This window comes from Pongo pygmaeus, chromosome 2 (assembly GCF_028885625.2).
Source record: "Pongo pygmaeus isolate AG05252 chromosome 2, NHGRI_mPonPyg2-v2.0_pri, whole genome shotgun sequence".
NCBI classification, from domain to species: domain Eukaryota; kingdom Metazoa; phylum Chordata; class Mammalia; order Primates; family Hominidae; genus Pongo; species Pongo pygmaeus.
Window position 1 is genome coordinate 141176901 of NC_085930.1, and position 20963 is coordinate 141197863.

The 20963-nt window shown below is 35.0% G+C and overlaps 1 protein-coding gene across 1 annotated transcript in view; it reads left to right on the plus strand.

Moving 5' to 3' along the window:
* DNAJC13 (DnaJ heat shock protein family (Hsp40) member C13) overlaps window positions 1-20963 on the plus strand; it is a 118434-nt gene that overhangs the window by 64407 nt on the left and 33064 nt on the right. The window contains exons 30-42 of the mRNA XM_054482345.1: window positions 3285-3439; window positions 3963-4008; window positions 5891-6045; window positions 7407-7608; window positions 9144-9259; window positions 10101-10179; window positions 11552-11687; window positions 14100-14284; window positions 14707-14781; window positions 15768-15887; window positions 17250-17429; window positions 18163-18330; window positions 20249-20362. Coding sequence (XP_054338320.1) covers window positions 3285-3439; window positions 3963-4008; window positions 5891-6045; window positions 7407-7608; window positions 9144-9259; window positions 10101-10179; window positions 11552-11687; window positions 14100-14284; window positions 14707-14781; window positions 15768-15887; window positions 17250-17429; window positions 18163-18330; window positions 20249-20362 — 1731 coding nt within the window. The remainder of the gene's footprint in view (window positions 1-3284; window positions 3440-3962; window positions 4009-5890; window positions 6046-7406; window positions 7609-9143; window positions 9260-10100; window positions 10180-11551; window positions 11688-14099; window positions 14285-14706; window positions 14782-15767; window positions 15888-17249; window positions 17430-18162; window positions 18331-20248; window positions 20363-20963) is intronic.

A 20963-nucleotide genomic window follows, 5' to 3' on the forward strand; every position in this document is an offset into this window, starting at 1 on the left:
TGCCACTGCACTCCAGCCTGGGCAACAGAGCAAGACCTTGTCTCAAAAAGAAAAGAAAAAAGCCTGCACCTTGAATTACATTCATTTCACTTAATTTTTTATTTTTTTAATTTTTTTGAGACAGTCTCGTTCTGTTGCCCAGGCTGAAGTGCAGTGGCAGGATCTTGACTCAATCCAACCTTCGCCTCCCATGTTCAGATGATTCTCTTGGCTCAGCCTCCCAGGTAGCTGGGATTACAGGCATGTGCCACCACACCCAGCTACTTTGTTTGTATTTTTAGTAGAGCAGGGGTTTTGCCGTGTTGACCAGGCTGTTCTCAAACTCCGGGCCTCAAGTGATCCATCCGCCTTGGCCTCCTACAGTGCTGGGATTACAGGCGTGAGCCACTGCACCCGGCTATTTCACTTACTCTTGAGTTGCTGAAGATGCTGTGGAAGATTGAGCCTAAACATGAGAAGTTTCTAGATTCCAGAATTGTGCTAAAAGAGTTTTATTTATTACCTATTTTTAAAATCACACCACTTTAATATCTGCAAAGTGATTTACTCCAGTTTGTGGTGTATGTTGATGTTGTTAAGACTACTGGGAGGTACACCAGCAGGCCACAGGGGTGGACTTGGTGGTTCATATCTTAAGAAGTAATCACAGCAGTCTCACTAGCTTCTGCCTAGATTTTGACTATTCTTAGTTATGTTTTCATTGATACCAATGATTCAAAGCATTGAGTTGGAATTAATCTAGGATACACCAAAATATCTTTTTCTTTTGCGTTATTCTGCTTTTTTGGAATTAAGCTATTTAAACTTCAGATTAACATTAAACCCAAATAAGTCAGGTCCTAGAGATTTCGGGCAAATGTTTCTATTAAGTTCTATGCCAGTAACTTGTGCCATTTGTACCTTTCAGTTGTACATTGGTCTGCAATGGGAGAGAAGAGTTAACTCAGTTTCTATATTTTTACATTCACTTATTTACTACCTAAATGCCTGTGTAAGTCATTGATGCTGAAAAAGACTTCTAAATACAGTAATGCCCTATCCTTTTTTTTTTTTTTTTTTTTTTGCCAATTTCTGTTATTTAAGCATACTCACATTTTAACGTTTCTGTGCTTTTCTCTTGTGGACATTTCCATTCATATCCTTCAGTGAAAAAGCACTGCAATTATTGAGGGCTCTAAACTATTACCACATCCCCTTCCCTGTGGGGCCATGTGGCTGCATATGTGAGGTGATGCAAAGAGAGGAATTTTTTCTCTCTGATAGACTCTCTCAACATGTGGATAAAACACCACGCCCAGAAGATCAACCTCTCCCATTTTTCTGAGTCTTAGGAAACTGAAAGGAAAAAGTAAATACAAATGGCATTAAATTTCAGTCTAGGAAAGGATGATTTAAAAACTTTTAAGAAATGTGCTCAGCATAACATGAAGCTTGGGGGAGGGAGGCTTTCTTTTAATTACCCAAAAATTTTCAGTAATATCTGAACAAAGTGATTAAAGATACTTGTATTGATAAATCTAGCTTCTTTGAACGGTGTGTGACTCCTATTTTTTTATATCGAGTTCAAAAATTATTTTTAAGAAGTTATTTTTGTTTTTCTTTTAATTTTTTCTATTCTGGGAGATCTGAATCTTGCCAAAGCACAGTTAGGTGGCTATAGTAGTTTCTGGGAACATTATCTTCATTGGTTGGAAAGGGATATCTGTACTTCATTTGACTTTAAGAGCAGTCATCATTTTTACCATCTGATAGAGCTTTAGAATTTTTAGAGTGGTCCGAGATACAGTGAGTAAACGTTCTAGGTTTTCTAGTGTAGTGATAGTTTGAAATACTCTAGGTGTGTGTCTGTGTGTGTGCTGAATAAATGTTCTAGGTTTTCTAGTATAGTGACAAATTGAAATACTGTGGGTGGTTGGGTGTGTGTGCGTGCTTGTGTGTGTGTTTGCCACTAATTCCCATAATGTCAAGTCTTGAACTACTGCCGTTAACACTAGGGAAAATTCTGTATGACTGTATGTTTCCTTTTTAAAATATGTAATAGTATGAAACGCTTAATCTAAATTCCTTGTGGAATAGATAAGACACCAAAGCACAGAGAAATTTAAGTTATTTACTTAAAAGACACATAGCTGTTTAGTCTCACATATGAGTATAGAACTTTGGCCTCCTAATCTGAGCTACTTACTCTCTTTATTGTAAATTAATTAATTAATTTTATTTATTTATTTTTTGAGACGGAGTTTTACTCTGTCGCCCAGGTTGGAGTGCAGTGGCTCAATCTCTGCTCACTGCAACCTCTGCCTCCCAGGTTTAAGCATTTCTCCTGCCTCAGCCTCTCTAGTAGCTGGGATTACAGGCACCTGCCACTAACGCCTGGCTAATTTTTTGTACTTTTAGTAGAGACGGGCTTTCACCATGTTGGCCAGGCTGGTCTTGAACTCCTTACCTCGTGATCCGTCCCCCAAAGTGCTGGGATTACAGGCGTGAGCCACCATGCCTGGCTGTAATTATTATTATTATTATTATTTTTTTTTTTTTTTTTTTTTTTTTTTTTTTTTTTTTTTTTACTGGGAGCATTTGACCCCGAATTGAGGATTCATTGGAAGCAAGTGTTTTATAGAAAACTGGAACGACACCTTTATTAAGCTTTGTAGATAAAACTTATTAAATGTTTATCAAAAGTTTATTCATAGCAATTCTGTATGGTTTTTAATTAGCCCAGATTTATTAGAGTAATCCCAGAAATTCCCTTCAGTATTTCTAGCTCAAATTTCTAGAGGCCACATCTTTTGGTACTTTCTGGTAGCAGATGTACTGCCTGATACTTGTTTACCCTCTTGCCTGTTACCTGCACTTCTGGATCTACCTTTTAGGCTGTTTCATTGATCGTTATTTTCTGCTCTGCTCCTTGAGTTCTCAAGAAGCCTTCAGGGGATTCTTGTGTCAGCTCAGCTGAATTGAAACAAACTGAGAAGTCTTTTTAGGAAGATTCTTGCACAAGAAGCAGTGTTACCTGTAACATTATGACAAAACTAGCTTCAGGCATGTTTGGGCTTTTCTGAATACATTTTGATCAATTCTCAGTTGATTTTCTGCATTAAATGTTGTAGAATGAATCATTTTTCAAATCTGTTGTGGGTCTGGTAGATGAGCTTACTGACTCCCATGGGTTTTTATTTTATAATTTACAGAAGGAGCTATAACCTCAGCATATGAAATAAAAAACGTAAAGTGATGATGCAGGTTTTTTACAACCCAATAAAAACATTTTAATTTTTTTTCAGCTACTGCTGACCTTTGACCCTATCCTTGTTGAGAAGGTTGCTATTTTGTTATACCATATCATGCAAGATAACCCACAGTTACCCCGCCTTTATCTGAGTGGAGTATTTTTCTTTATCATGATGTACACAGGTTCCAATGTGCTTCCTGTTGCTCGGTAAGAACTTTAAGGGTAATCTATTTAAAAGTATTATTTGAATTTTATATGGACTGATTTAATTGAATTTTTTGTGAGTACATTATTGCTTTTATTAAAATTATCATTGTAAAGGCTATTTAAGTACATGTCTAAAGACTTGGAAAGTAGAAGAATGGGGGAAAATTACTCAGAATTGTACCACTATACCACATCTAGCATAAGAATGTATTATCTAGTATTTAAGTACGTATTTAATATAACTATATTCATATTGTACATGCAGTTTCACATTTTGCTTACTTAAAGTTTAATAATTTTTTTATATTGTCACATAGCTTTAATATGACTACACTTTAAAAATCTTTCTAGTTCATTTAAGTTCTTGCCTTATTCAGAAATTAAATAATTTGAGAATATGGATTTATGTGAGTTGCCATTTTTGAGTTTTATTTAGCTATAAAAGATCTAGTCTTTAGAAAACTAAGGTTACAAAAACTAAACAGGTTTCTATATCTGATAGATAATTCATTTTTCTTTCTAGATTTTTGAAATACACACATACCAAACAGGCTTTCAAGTCAGAAGAGGTAAGCCAGGTTAATCCTCTGAATACTTAACCCTGGGTAAGCTGTTTTGGTGCTGTAAAGTTTCCTGAGCTGTGTATTATGTTTACTAGATTATAAGTACTTGAGGGCAGGTATTGTTTTATTCTGTTCTTACGTTGTTTGTGGTACCTTGCACATATAAAGTCTAAGCTAATATTTTTAAAGGAAAATAAATGTTGCTGACTCATTAGACTTAATATTGAAATTGCAGCTATGAATGATAGCCTGACACCTCCATGAATATAAGTTGTTCTCTTTGTATAAGTTTAGATTAGCGATTTTCATTAGTAATTCATTATATACCTGAGTCTTACGTTGTCAGCTAAGATTCAGGAAGACTTGAGCCTTTTTGTTCATATCCCAAAGTGGCAGAAGTGTTAGGTTTCTTTTTTGAAGCTGCTCAATGTTTCACATGCTCTCAAGTGTTCTTGTCATTTTACTGAGGGTTTAAGCTGGGAATTCAAAAAAAAAAAAGAGACTATTTAGGTAGTTTGGACAATCTAAACTTAATGCCTACATTTTACAAAGAGATATTTATTGTTAAAATGAAACTGAAGAGTGTTTTGAAATATGTTCAGCTTTTCATGGAGCATGGACTTTTTTTTGGATCATATCAAGCAGAATAAGAAACCAAAACCAGACCACTGTTTAGAAGACTAACCAAGAAGTGTTGCACCACCTTGACAACAGACACTAAATTGTATGTTTTATAAAGCAGCCAATGAAGCCCTAGAAAGTGACCCAATTGTCTAATATTAAAGATTTCCGTGGCAGCATAATTTCCACAGCTTTATACAAATAGAAAATGAGAATATAAACAAGGTAAAAAAGTCTCTAATGATAGTACCTTAATGTAGTATTAGACATTTGGGCATTCTTTCTTTATTTCTGTGCCGTTATGCATAATGTAATTTTTTCCAAATTTATTAGAAATGATTTATATCATTTCAGCTAATAGTATTTTGAATAATTATAGTAAAACAGTGTTTATAGCACAAGTCTGGATGTATGAATTACCAAATACTATTCAAGAATACAACTAGCAATTCTTTACCCAAAAGTGTAACAGACAGTGAATTTGTTACTTTTATTAGCAGAAAGCCTGAAAATATTCATCTTCTAATTTGTCTTTGCACCACATGATAAAACCATGTTTGGGTTTTATCCCTTGTCTCTTTGTTTTATCCTAGAGAAGTAAAATGTCTTAAATTTGCCTAGAAGGAAATAAGAAAAGCATTTATTTGTTATAAATCCTAGCTAGCCCTTGGGATTTTATTTCCATTGAGTAAATAAATGAGTTTAAAATTTAGTATGATCATTATACTGACTCCATTTGGCCTGCCAGAGGATATGGAATTTGCAAAGCAGTTAATTATAATTACTTTAAGTAGAAATTCTCCATCTAAATCCTAGCTACATTTCATGAGGACAGGCTCTTAATGATCTTCTGAACTTATTTTTGAAAACAGAAGCAAGTACAGGTGGGACCTACAGCCAACAATATAATGCAGGATAATTGATGTAAATCTTCTTGGGATATTCCTTCTGTTATCCATTACTGTTACACATGGTCAAAGGCTAGTCGTCCTAAATAATATTGGCAGCTTGTGACACTTAAAGCTAAGACTGCTGCAGGGCCAGAGGCTGTTGGTTCTGCCTTAGAGCTCATGCTAAGCCAGTTTGTAACCAGATACCTTCCACTTCACATTTTGCTGTGTTTCCATCTACATTCCCAAAGCATAAAAGCAATTTGTTGCAATTGTGTTCTTTCTTAAAGTGTTCTCTAACCATAAATCGTTTATAAGAAAATTGAAAGTTAACTTTAGTGTTTTTTGACTACCTTTTATTTTGTTTTGTTTTGAAGACAAAAGGACAAGATATTTTTCAGAGAAGTATACTTGGGCACATTCTACCTGAAGCAATGGTTTGTTACTTAGAAAATTATGAACCTGAAAAGTTTTCTGAGATTTTTCTAGGAGAATTTGATACTCCAGAAGCAATCTGGAGCAGTGAAATGAGGTAAATAACCAGTTGATTGATTGATTTTGTATTTTATAATTCTTTGCTGCTCGCCATCTGCTTTGACTTCTGTTAAAAGAAATGTTTTCACTAGGTTTATAATCTAAAATGACAGTAATCATTGATGCCAAATCAAATGATGGATTTCGATAAGGCCTTAAGGTTTTCTCTATTCTAATAAGATTTGACAAAATTGCTATTACCTTAATAGAGCTTTATATAATGGTAGGACCTACCAACCACTGGTACTTCTTAAATCAGTTTATAGAACTCGTAAGGTTTTAGGTAATGAACTGATAATACATATATAGGAAATTGGGATAAAATCAAGACATACCTCTGGGTATTTGGAAGTAGGACTATACTCCCACTAATTAAAAACTATGCCCACATAATTTGGATCAATGGATCAGAACAGAGATACCCAAAATTATTCTAGAATGTGGGCTCCCTTACCAACACCTTTTGTCCTTAATCTGGAGGTTAGCATTCCTAAGGTATGTCTTCGTTTGGGGGTAATGCCATAGGAGAAACCTGTGGAAACACAGAAAAAGGAAAGGCTGAGAAGCAGATAACAATGCCCAGCCAGTTTCTGTTCAGAAAAGACTTGACACTTCATAGTTCCAGTGTCAAGGCTGTCTCTTTTTGGAGAACCCCTCAATTCCCTTAGCTAGATAGCATTAGATCTTCTATGTCAATTACTGGTCCTCGTCAGACTGCACACACTCCATGCCACCTGCTTGTTGTCATTTGACTTCTTGACCTATGGGCTTGGCATGTATTAGCCACCAATTTGAATATATTCTGTATGGCAGTCATATTTTTCATTGGGAAAAAATATAGAAGAATATTAATAAATTAGCAACACGGTTCTTCTGTGTAATATTTTTCTCCTGAGATTGGCTAATATAAGGCCCCATCTAAAAGACGGATTGTTCTATGTGCTGATAAGTTTCTGCTTAGCTGAGGCCAGATCCTAGACTACAGTAAGTTAATTAAAATAAATACCATCTAGTGAGCTTCTTTGGATAATAGGAAGTTTGAGTTTCCTAGCTACACCCTCATGCATTCAGATGCTTTACCATTTGCCCTTCTAGTGGCTGATCTTTTAATAGGAAGGACTGGGAGTATCAGCCCTTTTCTCTATGATCTTCTTTACAGATACGTATCATAGATAAGTTTTTTTCCATGTTTATACAATAAAATGCCCAAAGTACCATATTTAAAAGCTCTCATTTTAGGATAATAATTGAGTTATTCTATAGATGATTCATGTAACTATCTTGCATGATTACGTATGTCAACCTTCTCTTTAAAATAATACCTTCATAAAGCTTGAATGGAGGTTTTTGTGATTGTAGGCGCCTCATGATAGAGAAGATTGCTGCCCATCTCGCTGATTTCACACCTCGTCTTCAGAGTAACACAAGAGCACTTTATCAGTATTGTCCCATTCCTGTAATCAACTATCCACAACTAGAAAATGAACTATTTTGTAATATTTATTACCTCAAACAACTGTGTGATACACTCCGGTTTCCAGATTGGCCAATTAAAGACCCGGTAAGTCAGCAGTTTAATTTGTGCCACCTTAAGCCATAAAATAGCCTCTAAACACTTCTGGGTATTTTGTCCTCCTGCAGTAAGATGGATAATAGCTTTCTTAAGTATTCCTTCTTAAGCGCTAAGCACTGTGCGACTCTGAGTATAGTTCATTATATTTGGGTAGATCTCACACTGAAAGATAATTTTTTTAAGGGAATATTAAGAATATTGCAATCTTGATCTTTTGTGGCAAAGATAAAACAAACTTCATGCAGATAACATAATTATATGTATATAGTATTATATACTATAATAGCTTGGTGGAAGCTTGTCTTTATAGCAGGTTGATTAAGCTCACAGATGTTAGAGTCAGCCAGTCTGGGATTGAGTTTCAGCTGGGCCATTAATATTTAATAACTCTATTTAATATTCAGTACATTGCTTGATTTGTCTAAACTTCAGTTCTCATCTCAAAAATACTGGTAATAATAGCAGCTATCTGGTGGTGTTTATGAAGATTATTAAGAATTCGCATAAGCATAATTCCTGGCACGCATAAGAGGCAATGAGTGCGACCTGCTCAATTGTAAAACAGTATACACTGTTGGCTTGTCCAGAGTGCCCTTGGGACCCCCCTAACCTGAGTCTTTGTGTATCTGTGGGCACCTGTGCCCATGTTGTTCTGTTACTGTGGTGGAACTTATACCATTATTACCATCTAAAAGGTTTCAGAATAATTGCCATTTGTACTGCAAGTCACTGCCTCTTTACAATGCAGTGACCAAAAAAAGGCAGGTAGACTCTGGTACTTATTCAGGATTCAACATGTGATACTAGATACAGGCTTTTTAGTCAGACCTGGGTTTTAATCCAGCTCTACCACTAAACTGGGAAACATGCAGCTAGCTCTTAGAATCTCAGTGTTTTTATTTATTGATGAAATTTTAGACAAAAATTAAATTCGATAGTCTGTAAAGTACCTAGCTCCTTGGCACATAGGCAGGCAATAAATATTAGAGCTTTTTTTCCCATTTGCTAACCAGATTCCCTTGTGTTCTCTATCCTTTACATTTGTTTGAATGCTAGCATACCCATAATTATGTTAGATCACCTTGAGAAGCACACCACAATATACTGCTTGCTTTCTTACTACAGTGTATCATCTAATTTTGACATCTTTCATGGTTTCTGGACACTTTAAAAATTAAAACTTTTAGGTTTTATCTTTCACCCGTAAAGATAACATGTGAAAAAAAAATAAATAAATCTTAATTCTTCCTGGGTTTAATTTGAAGCCTAATATATAACACAAATTGGCAGAGGATTTAAAAAATTTTTTCAGTAGAGGAATATTGCCTTGTAACAGATACCTTGCTCTGCCCAACTATACAGCAGTGCTTAGGTGATTTTGGTTATTTGTATTTCAGAAAGCTGTTAATTGGACAGCTAAAAGTATCCATTTAAATAAATAACAGCACAATAATTCTATAACTAAAAAATTATACTCTGAAATAGTTTTACTTTGATATAAATTTTAATCTTTTGTCTTTAAGGTTAAGCTTCTAAAAGATACCCTTGATGCCTGGAAGAAAGAAGTAGAAAAGAAGCCACCTATGATGTCAATAGATGATGCTTATGAAGTGCTTAATCTGCCTCAAGGACAGGGACCGTGAGTTGTTTTCAGTACAATAGCAAATGTCTGTCCCACCTTAAAGTATCAGTATCAAAGACTAAGTTATATTTAAATCAGTCATTTTAAAATCTTTTGCCTATACTTTGATAAATACACTTTGAGAATAAACATATGGAACTATATCTGTGTGACTTTCATTTATTGCAAACTTATTAGCCAAATTGTATCCTCTTCTTCTTGCTGGTACATTCATTTCTCTATTAATTGGAAAAATATATGCAGAGTATCTGGCACCATATCCGACACATGGTAGCCGTTCACATATTCATTTTTCCCCTTCCTTTTGTAATTTGTGTTATGCATGTGGAAGAGATTTGATAGCAATATGCCTAGGACACCAAATGACAGATTATGAAAGAATGCAGATTTATCTTGTTTATCAGTGAAGTTTTATAGTAGACTATGTTATGGAAAAATGGTTTGAAAACTTAAGTATAGACTAAAACTGTATATTTTGGCAAGACTGATATAATAACTTAGAATTATAGAATTTGAAATTGGCATTTTGGACATTTTGACAAGGTAGTGGATTTTTAAAAATATGTTTTGTAGTTCTTCCAACTCAAATATAATTTTATAATTTAAAGTGAATGCATAGGGAACTTTTAGGTTTTATCTTTCACCCGTAAAGTTAACATGTTAAAAAAAAAAAAAAAAAAAAAGCTTAATTCTTCCTGGGTTTAATTTGAAGCCTAATATATAATCATATACAATTCTTGATATTAGTAAGATTCTTAACACATCATTTTAGATGGTTTTGTAAATTATCTTTTCTTGTGCCTTACTATACTCATAAAACAATTTTTCTGTTTAACAGGCATGATGAGAGCAAGATTAGGAAAGCTTACTTCAGACTTGCACAAAAGTACCACCCTGATAAGAATCCAGAAGGGAGGGTATGTACTGCTGTTGGAATTCAGGCATTGGGCTTCCTCTTGCTTTATTATTATGTAGTAGGAGAAAAGTATATTACCTTCTGTGCCAGTATCTGCCTCATTAGTATATATTTAGTGTATGTTTAATAAACTTCTAGTCACATGCCCATAGTTTCTGCATGGATGATGCTCCCTCAGTTTACCAGACGAGTGGCCTTTATGACTAGTAACTTACAGGTTTTATTGTGTCTCCTTATCCATGTCTGTTTGAGAATTAACTCTAATGGGCAATCATAAGAATAATTGAAAATTAGGAATTCAGGGGAGCTTTATTCATTTGTAGGTTGTAAGTGATACCATTGCTATTCAGATTGCTTTGGGCAATTTATGTAATTTTTTCCAATGACATCCAATTTCATATCACTGTAACTGAAGAAACAGAAAATTTGGTTCAGATTTTAAATCGTCATTCCCTGATGCCACCTCATCCAATGATGTTTCATAAAAGATGAAATCACATAAGAACCAACAAAACCAGGACTGATAGTCTATTGCTAGAAACTTGGAATAATTTCCACTGATTTCTGTTTTCACTGGAAACAGAACAGAGACAGTATTCCTGAATGAGAAGACGTGACATTGAAAAGATTTGACTTTATATGTTTAAGGTATTTTTAATAAAAACCCTAGGGGGTTTTTTGAGAACCTGATATTAATTCAAATTCATCTAGGAGAAAAAATAAGAAAGGAAGAAATTTTGAAATCTTTTAAATTGCTAGACTTATCAGATATTAAAACACTTCATAAAGCTACAATAGTAAAACAATATGATACTGACACAAGAATCTACATATAGATCAACCGAACATACAGTGTAACAGTTTAAGAGCATGGAGTTAGGAGGCCGACCTGGCTGTACCTCTTAGCTCTGCCACCAATTGATTTTGTGTCCTTAACCAAGTTACTATCTCTAAGTTGCAGCATCCTCATGTAAAAAATGAGGATGATATTGGTATACACTTTACATGGCTGTTTGAGGATTAAATGAGATTATGGCATTTAGCACAGTGCTTAATAAACAGCTCATAATTTTTGTTATATAGACGCAAACTCTCTCTAGTATGTATGAGTTTAACATGGTGTATTTAAGGATACATTTAATATTCTTATTTGAAGAATTTTTCAGTAAATGGTATTGAGATCATTAGACAACTATTTGAAAAAAAATTTCACCTTAACAGTATACCAGCTAGATTACAGTTGGAATTAATTCCTTAATATAAATAATAAAATAATAGCTAAAGTTACTGATAAAATGCAAACCATATGTCTTGTTTAAGTTGAATTTTGCGACATTCCAAATTAACATTAAATTATCTTCCGTTACATACAGGACATGTTTGAAAAAGTAAATAAAGCATATGAATTTTTATGTACCAAATCAGCAAAAATAGTGGATGGACCAGATCCAGAGAATATAATTTTAATTCTAAAAACACAGAGCATCCTCTTCAACCGTCATAAAGAAGGTAAGATGTCTGTTCTCAGATTTTAATTTATCCTCCAGCTAACCTTATGACAGCTAACCCTATACCATATTACCTGTTTCTACAGCATATTTAATAGATTTAGAATTATTTTTGCAAAAGACTCTTGGAATTATGGTTTAAATAAAGGAAAATGTAGTTTTCTAAAGAAAGGCCCAAATATTTGTTTTATATCTTTCCCTTCATACCTATGTTTTTCAGTATTTTGCATTTCTGACATCTTCGCTCTGTGGAGTTACTTGGTTAGTTTTTGTGTTTAGCCATTTAGCAGCAAACGTGTTAAATGAGACATAGAATGGAATCTGGAATTTAAAGATCATTTCATGTTTTCTTAAATTGCGTATGAAAGCCTATCATAACTTTAAAAGCCTCTGAAGTTTAAAAACACCAAGAGCATTCAGATTTTTTAAAAGCAGTAGAAACTTTTTGAATGATGATACACTTCTCATACATTCTATTTCCTGTTGTAGCTCTCAGGACCCTCTAGTCCTGTGGGACAGTTTGAAGAACACTGGTATAGATGAAATAGGTATAATTTCAGATTACAGGATTATTCAGTGTTTGTGGGGCCATTTGCAGTAGCCCTAACAGTAGCAGTCAGAAAGCCAGGAGTATGTTCAAAACGTCCCCCTTTGTTGGGGATGAGGGGTTAGGTTCAATATGGCAGATGCCCATTGGCTTGGGAACTGAACTTGACTTACAGCACAAAGTGGGAGAGCCATTTGTTATGGTATGTTGGGAGAGAAGGAAGAGGACTTTGGGGATTTGAGATAAGCATGGAGAGTGTTGGGTAACTAAAGACAAGAGATGGGGGTTGCAGTTTAAGTATTGGAGGGGACAGCCTGAGGATCTAGCAGTTGGATTATTAAAGAGAGCAGTGATTAGTTGATTTACTTTTACATGAGTTTAACAGAATACATTTATAATACATTTTAGTTATATGGCATTTACTAATCAGAATGAGTTTGGAAACCTTTTTCAAAACCCTTGGTTGTCTTTTAATGCTGATAACTAAATTATTAGCCACAAGATACAGTTATGGCCCATACTGGTTTCTCTGTTATCAAGGTCATCTTTAACTTTTCCCAAGGTGGGTTTATACCCAAGAAGCTCTGAGGTGGAGGTCCTGATCTGACAGGAGTTATTCTCTGTTCTTTCTTACCATGTATGTGTCACTTTTTTTTTTTTTTAAAGGAAAATTAGGACCTGTTCCAAGGGACATTTTTTTAAAAGCCAGTTTAGAAATGAGTTTTAAGGCAGATTATTGGTCAGCCTCAAAAGTAAAAAAGATTTATGCTGATTTCAATTGGAATTACGGAGATACTTTTAAAGTCACAGCCAATTAATTTGCATCTCTTTGCCTAATAGGTTAGATTGAAAAAAGAAGATGGAAAGAACAGAGTAATTAGGCATGTAGGTTTACTAGCTTTCACTTTTAAATTTGGTTATTAAAACATGGAATTAACTAAATGTAGTTTAAAAGTTAACTTTGTTTTGTACTTCTAGTAAGAAATTGTATTCAGTATTTTCAAATTTAAGAAAATACTGGTAAAACTTTAAGATAACTGGTAAAATAGAAAAGGGCACTTGTTATCCAGAAAACTTAATATAAAATATTCACTGTCATGTAAATGTCTTCTCAGTGTTTTTTCTTTATAAAGATGTGCATATAATTGATATTAATAGAATTTCTGGTGCATTTGCTATACCTCGCAGTCTATGATGAGGTGAAAAGTTACAAAGATCAGCATAGAAAGTAGGTATTCTGCAAAGGATCAAAACTATACACCAAGTGCAGTTAATTTATCAGAAAATGTTATTTTTCTAGTGGAAACATTTTAGAAAAATCAGCCAAGTTTACTAGAAAGGAAGGATCCAACGGATTTTATAGTAGGTTTAATTTCTTTTTTATCAACTGGAATTAGGAGGCATTTAAAGATGTTAAGATAAAATATTTTATCTTTATTTATTTATTTATTTATTTATTTTATTTTTATTTTTTTTGAGATGGAGGCTCACCCTGTCGCCCAGGCTGGAGTGCAGTGGTGCGATCTCCACTCACTGCAAGCTCCACCTCCCGGGTTCATGCCTTTCTCCTGCCTCAGCTTCCCGAGTAGCTGGGACTACAGGTGCCCACCACCACACCCGGCTAACTTTTTTGTATTTTTAGTAGAGAAAGGGTTTCACTGTGTTAGCCAGGATAGTCTCAATCTCCTGACCTTGTGATCCACCCACCTTGGCCTCCCAAAGTGCTGGGATTACAGGCGTGAGCCACCATGCCCGGCCCCATTTTTATTTTTTTAAAGCAACATAATTGAACATGGTATCAAAATTGAAACCACAACATAATCAATTTTGTTTTGTTTTTCTCACACTAACCATTGGTTATTTCAGATTTACAGCCTTATAAATATGCAGGATACCCCATGCTTATTCGTACTATAACAATGGAAACTTCAGATGACCTCCTTTTCTCAAAAGAATCACCATTGTTGCCTGCGGCTACAGAGCTAGCTTTCCATACTGTCAACTGTTCAGCCCTCAATGCTGAAGAGCTCAGAAGAGAGAATGGACTAGAGGTAATAGAGTGACCTTTGTGCTTTTTAAGCCAGTTTACACACATTATATGACTCTTGGCAGTGAAGAATTTAGCAAGTACAAATGCAGATTCTTTAATTTATTTCAGCAGATAACACAATATTTTCCATATTCTCATACCAAATTAAAGGTGGAAATGGAGCTTTATTTCATAATGTGAGTTGGAAAGCATTGGGTTCAAAACTGATAATGGTAATATTGTTTACAAAGTAGCTTATTAGAAATGCTTAAAAAGAAATTTTTAAGAGTCCTTTGTTTACTATTTATTTAACAAATGTTGATCAAACATTTATGTATCAAATATTTAACATTAAAGGGTTATTTATATTTTATTACTGCTAGAAAAGGCCTTTCAGACTTGAAGTCAAAATGGAGAGTTAATAGCTGACTTCTTCCTCTGCAGGTGTTACAAGAGGCATTTAGTCGCTGTGTGGCTGTCTTGACTCGTTCTAGTAAACCAAGTGACATGTCAGTACAGGTGAGGCTAAAACCTGTGGTTCCAAGAAAATTGCACTAGATCAATGGTTCAGACTTTAACATATCTGAGAATCAACTGGAGGGCTCATTAAACTGTAGGTTGCTGAGCTCCACCCCACCCAAAGTTTCTGATGCAGTGGGTCTGGGGTGGCGGCCTGAGAGTATGTTTTTATAACAAGTTTCCAAGTGTCATTGATGCTGCTGGTCTGTGTATCACACTTTAAGAAACACTGCACTAAAGCCCTTGTGATCTGTTGGCTTATGTTTTCTTTCTTAGAGAATAGTTTATTGAACCCGTATGTTTCCATTACCCAGCTTAATGCCATTCTTGTTTCACGTATCTTCCATCCCTCACTCTCCTATCTCTAGTATTTTAATTGGCTTAACATTTAAGGTTATAAGATAGGAAATTCATCAGGAGTCATTAAGAGCTTTGTAGAGCGTGTCTTTCTATTTGGCCTTTTGCTTATGCCAGCAAAATTCAGAACATAAAACGAGTACTGGCTGTTGAGTTCCATCCTCTATTTTGAAGTCCGTTGTGTAAATAGAATTGTGATATTCTGCTATGTTAATAAACTATACAAAAATACCTTAATCCAGAGGCCAGCAAACTTTTAAAATAAAGGTCCAGGGAGTAAATATATGAGTCTTTCAGGCTTCATACAGTCTCTGTTACATTTTCTTTTGTGACTTTTTTACAGCCCTTTAAAAATCTAAAAACCATTCTTAGCTCTTTGGCAGTACAAAGACCATGGTCAGTTTGGCCCATGGGTTGTAGTAGCTGTGGTTTGCCAACTACCCGAGCATTTATAGGAAATCTTAATGAGAAAGACTAGTGATCTACTAAGACGTTCTGTTTAATTTTGGAATATTGTATATACCATTAAGTATTACTCACAAATCTCTGCTGGTTTGATTTCTAATGTGTTAAATAAGGAATGCCTATGTGACTCTACTGGTTTTTTTGCTCTGTTGTGTTGTCTGCAGGTGTGTGGATACATAAGTAAATGCTATAGTGTGGCTGCTCAGTTTGAGGAATGCCGAGAGAAGATCACGGAAATGCCTAGCATCATCAAGGATCTCTGTCGGGTACTATATTTTGGCAAGGTAGAGTTAATCTTTAATGCTTTCTAGATACAGACAGCAAAGTGTCTTTTTGTCAACTAGCCAGTTCCTAATTTATAAGCACATTGTTTTCCCAAAGTTATTTGTAAGTAAAATTATTTGGATTTCTAAAAGCATTTTTCACAGAAGCCTTGCTGTAAATGGAGGCTTTGCTTCTAGGCTGGCCTACAAAGAATAAGACTAAAGTGATACATCTAAAGGGAAGTGGGTTCCATCTGAACATTAGAATGAGTGGCAGGGAGAAAAGAGAAGCCTGCAATAAATAAGTCTATTAAAAGCAAAAGGCCAGCCCGGTGTGGTGGCTCATGTCTGTAATCCTAGCACTTTGGCAGGCCGAGGTTGGCAGATCACTTGAGGTCAGGAGTTCCAGACCAGCCTGCCCAACACTGCAAAACCCTGTCTACAAAAAAATACAAAAATTAGCTGGGTATGATGGCATGCGCCTGTAATCCCAGGTATTCGGGATTACAGCAACTCCAGAAAATTCAACCATAAGGAAAAGTTTAGCTGGCATGCTGACACCCTATGTTGCTGTGGCTAGTGTGAAAACTTGCTGTGGCTAGTGTGACTGAGGTATGTGCTTCAGAGGTAGCCTGTGCCACTACACTCCAGCCTGGGCAAGAGAGTGAGACTCTGTCTCAAAAAGAAAAAAATAGGGCCATGTAAAACCTGAAAACTAGAGAGTTCAGGCACTGCTTGGTGGGAAAGGCTTTAGAGATCTGAGAACTTACTATTTCCTCCCAATCCAGACCTGCTGAGGAAGGTTGACTGTGGGTAGATGTGATAGATGACTGGGAGAGGGAGAGAGATGTCTTAGATAACTGGGCAGAGTGAGAATTGTCTTGAATAAAACAGGATTGAGATGCTGATCTGGTACTAAAGTATCAAGAAGTGAGGGAATTAATGAAAATATCTCCTCTACTATATCTACTTGATGTCCTTAGAAGTATTTGATTGCAGAATAGAAACTGACAGAAATAAATCTTTAACAACTGCACAAAATATATTGTTATATTTAAGATCACTAGCATGTAAGTTGCTATTGATGCCATGTCACTATTTTTAAAAATTAAAAATACAAGAAGTGAAACCAGAAACTATTCCCGAGTCTTCTGACACTAGCCTTAAAGGTAGTAATTCTGGTATCTCGTCATGAGGTCGCTTTTAATTTTAGGCTTTAAAGGATATAGGATTCAGATTTAAATTGGAATTGAAAATATAAGAAGAGGTAAACATTTTACAAAATAACGTGGTTGACTTGACATACATGCATAAACAGTTCCTCTTGGGAGCTTTTTTTTTTTTTTTTTTAAACTCTGTAACAACTAATTCTCTTTCTCTCAGAGTATTCCCCGCGTAGCTGCTCTTGGGGTAGAATGTGTCAGTTCTTTTGCTGTGGATTTCTGGCTACAGACACACCTATTTCAGGCTGGAATTTTGTGGTATCTCCTTGGTTTTCTGTTTAATTATGACTACACACTAGAAGAGAGTGGCATTCAGAAAAGTGAAGAAACAAACCAGCAGGTAACTTTAACATTGCTTTAATATTGAATTTGAACCCAAACCATAGGTTGGTGTTAAACTAATGCAAAGCAAAGCTGCAGCTATCCAGAGTCCCCAGAGATAAATTGTTTTTCAGAAAAATTAGGTTTTTTGCTTTTTAAGACCCAAAACTTTTAGTTGTAATTGCTTATGCTTAAAGGATTCAAGGCAAGGGAATTTGCAATAGCATATACTGGACATAATTTAATACTTTGTTAATTACTCAGAGTCAACTTTATGATTGCAAAATTATGGTTGTGTAACACAGGACGATATAATGTTACCATCAGGCAGTTGAGGCTAGCTCCCCTAAACACTTGAGTACTTGTCTGATTTTTATAGATATTTTTCTGTCTCTTCTATGTGCTCTCATTTATTGCTCATATTGTAAATGTGTGCTTCTAGCAGGCAGGGCTGCCTACCTATCCCCTACTCCCCACATTACCACCAAATGTGCTTCTTCCAGTTGTCTGTGAGATATACTGCATTGGGTATAAGTTAGTACATAGATTCTCATGGTCCTTATAAATAAAAAACAAACCCCAACACATAAACTTTCTGATGTTTACCTCAATGTTAGGTACTCTTGTACCCTTTTGTTTGGTTGGCTTTTTACTCCTTAAATATGTTCCATATAGTGTGATTCTGTAAAATTATAGTATTACCTATGTAAGATAACAGATCTACTTTAACAACTTAATTTTTTTTGTAACAGGAGGTAGCCAACAGCCTTGCCAAACTGAGTGTCCATGCTCTGAGTCGCCTTGGAGGGTATTTGGCTGAAGAACAAGCAACTCCAGAAAATCCAACCATAAGGAAAAGCTTAGCTGGCATGCTGACACCCTATGTTGCTAGAAAACTTGCTGTGGCTAGTGTGACTGAGGTATGTGCTTCACAGGTAGCCTGGGTTTTAATCAATAGTGCAAGATCCTTTAAGCAGTAAAGTAATACAATAATATTGATCTAGGAAACCTAAAAATTAAGAACATTCACATGTTTGTTCTCTCAGGCAAGAAATTCACCTTATAATGGATTGATGCTAATGATGTCAGTTATACAAGTCCAGTTTTTGCAAGGGCAAATTAACTTTATTTTCTCAGCTGTGGAGCCCATCATAATTCTTACCAACCTTGAGTCACAAAGGGACAGGACAAGAGAGTGAAGTTAGAATGGTGTTTCACAATGGCAGACTACTGGGAGACAGGAGACCCAGAGTCTATTGCAAGCTATTTATTGTAAGCCATAGCTTATTCAGACACAGGGTTAAAATCCTGAAAGTAAATACATGCATACACATATACATGTATATGTATCTATGTGCATACATAGATGCATTGCAAAAATCAGTATGACCTGATAGATCTCCCAACCTCTTTAACTTCTTTTGCAAGGGTTATTGAGAAATAATCTAAGAATATAGCATTAAAGAATTAGATAAACTATAGAAATCAGTTAAACAGGTTACTATTATCCTTTAATTGTAAAAAAAAAGAGTACTGAAAGACATTAATATAAATGAAGACACTAGATCCTATTTTTGGTATAACAAAATAAATGGATTGATAGATTTGTACCAATATGTTAACTGTAATTATTCCTGAATGGCATAATTATAGGCAGTTTTTCTTTTGTTTTCACTAATGATGAACTGTTACTTTTGTAAGTGAAAAAATCCTGAGGTTTCCAAAGTATTTTTACAACTTTTAAACAGCTTATTTGTTTTTAATCCAATGTGATTGAGTCCAGTTTTCAGTGCTTGCCATGCTTTTCAGTTCCCATGTATGAAAGGCAGGAGCTCTAGATGCCACTGTTTTTTGTTTTTTTTTTTTAATTTTGTTTTTGTTTTTACTATTTTTCCTAAAACACTAGACGACCAGGGACCACTCTTGATGTTAGTTATTTTCCTGGACTTTTCGCTCACCAATGTGATACATTTGGCTGACTGAAAGCATTCTCTCCAGAAATGCCAACAAGTTTGGGATTAACCTCTATAGCCACCCCCACTAAAAAATTTTTATAGCATTTCAAAATTAAATGTTGGCATGAGCTCCATCTGGATTTAATAAAATGCTTAACTAGAAGTTAGCCTTTTGAAAACAAGGCTTGCATGTCTTTGTATAAGATGAGGTCATACTCCTCTGTTTTCCTATTAGCAGTAGACCTCTGTAAAAATAAAAGATTTTTATTCAGACATTTAAGGAATTGTGAAATATCTGTGTTTACATTTAAAATTGAGGAGAGCTCAACTATAGGAAAGCACACCAGATGCCTAAGCAGTCATAATCTATGCCTGCAGAACAACTACACAGCCTTCAATATCAGGGTATGGTCAAGAAAATCTGACTTTTTCCCCATAAATTTTATTTTCCTTCATACAGGTATGCTTCTTAAAGACAGGTTTCGTTTTCAAATACATGTACGTAAAGGTATTATGTTGTGATTCTTTTCAAGCTTATAGTCACAGTGTGTTTATTAAGTACTTTAAAAATACTGAATTTCACCATGGCACAGCAGATTTTGAGAATGTTGAAGTCAGACTCAATTTCAAATCCCAGTTTCACCAGTTAACCAGTTCTAAGATCTGGGACAAATAATTTAATGATTTGCAGCCTTAGTTTTTCTGAGCTGTAAAATGGATCATATTAGTAAACTTGTTAGAATTACTGAGATACTTATTATTGAGGTCCATTATACTATAGGCAACTATTATAGTGTTTGGCCTATAATAGACATTTTTAATAAGTGATAATGTCAATAATTTTTTTCACTAAATGTTATAAAACAGTAATATTGTCTCCTAGATTTTGAAGATGCTTAACAGCAACACAGAAAGTCCGTATTTGATATGGAACAATTCTACAAGAGCAGAATTACTTGAATTTCTTGAATCCCAACAAGAAAACATGATTAAAAAAGTATGTTATTGTTTTATAAATGTCTTGGGTAATTTATTCTGATGGAATCTCTGGAAATACGGCAGTATTGATTAGAACAGAAATCCACTATTTCTCACTTTAGTGTCAGTCTGTATGGCTTTCTGCCACCTAATATTTGGCCCATTTAAGAAGAGCATTGTGTTGTATGTAGTAATACATTAGGAATTTTTATTGTTGTTACCACTTATATACAGCTGTCTTCTATTTTAACCAGTTTTTGAACCCAGAAACCTTATTTTAGTTGTTCACTTCAGCCTCTTTTCCCTAGTAAGTGAAAGTTGCTTTCCAGTATCAAGACTGAACATTTTTTCTACCCTGCCACGTTTTAGTGGAGAAACTATTACTAAGCCGTGAAAAATAAACAAAAGGCAGTAGGATGGGCAGTAAGGAGAAGACCTGGATAATCCATACACCAGATGGTTGAGTCTTGATGATTTTGAAGATAATTATGTGTGTGGCTTTGGAAATTAGAGTAACTATTACTGTAACATCTCAGTTATTTAGCGTTTTTGAGCTCATTCCATGTTAGTCACCTAGAACTCTTTATAGATAAAATTTTTGAGAATTGCAGAGCTAGGGA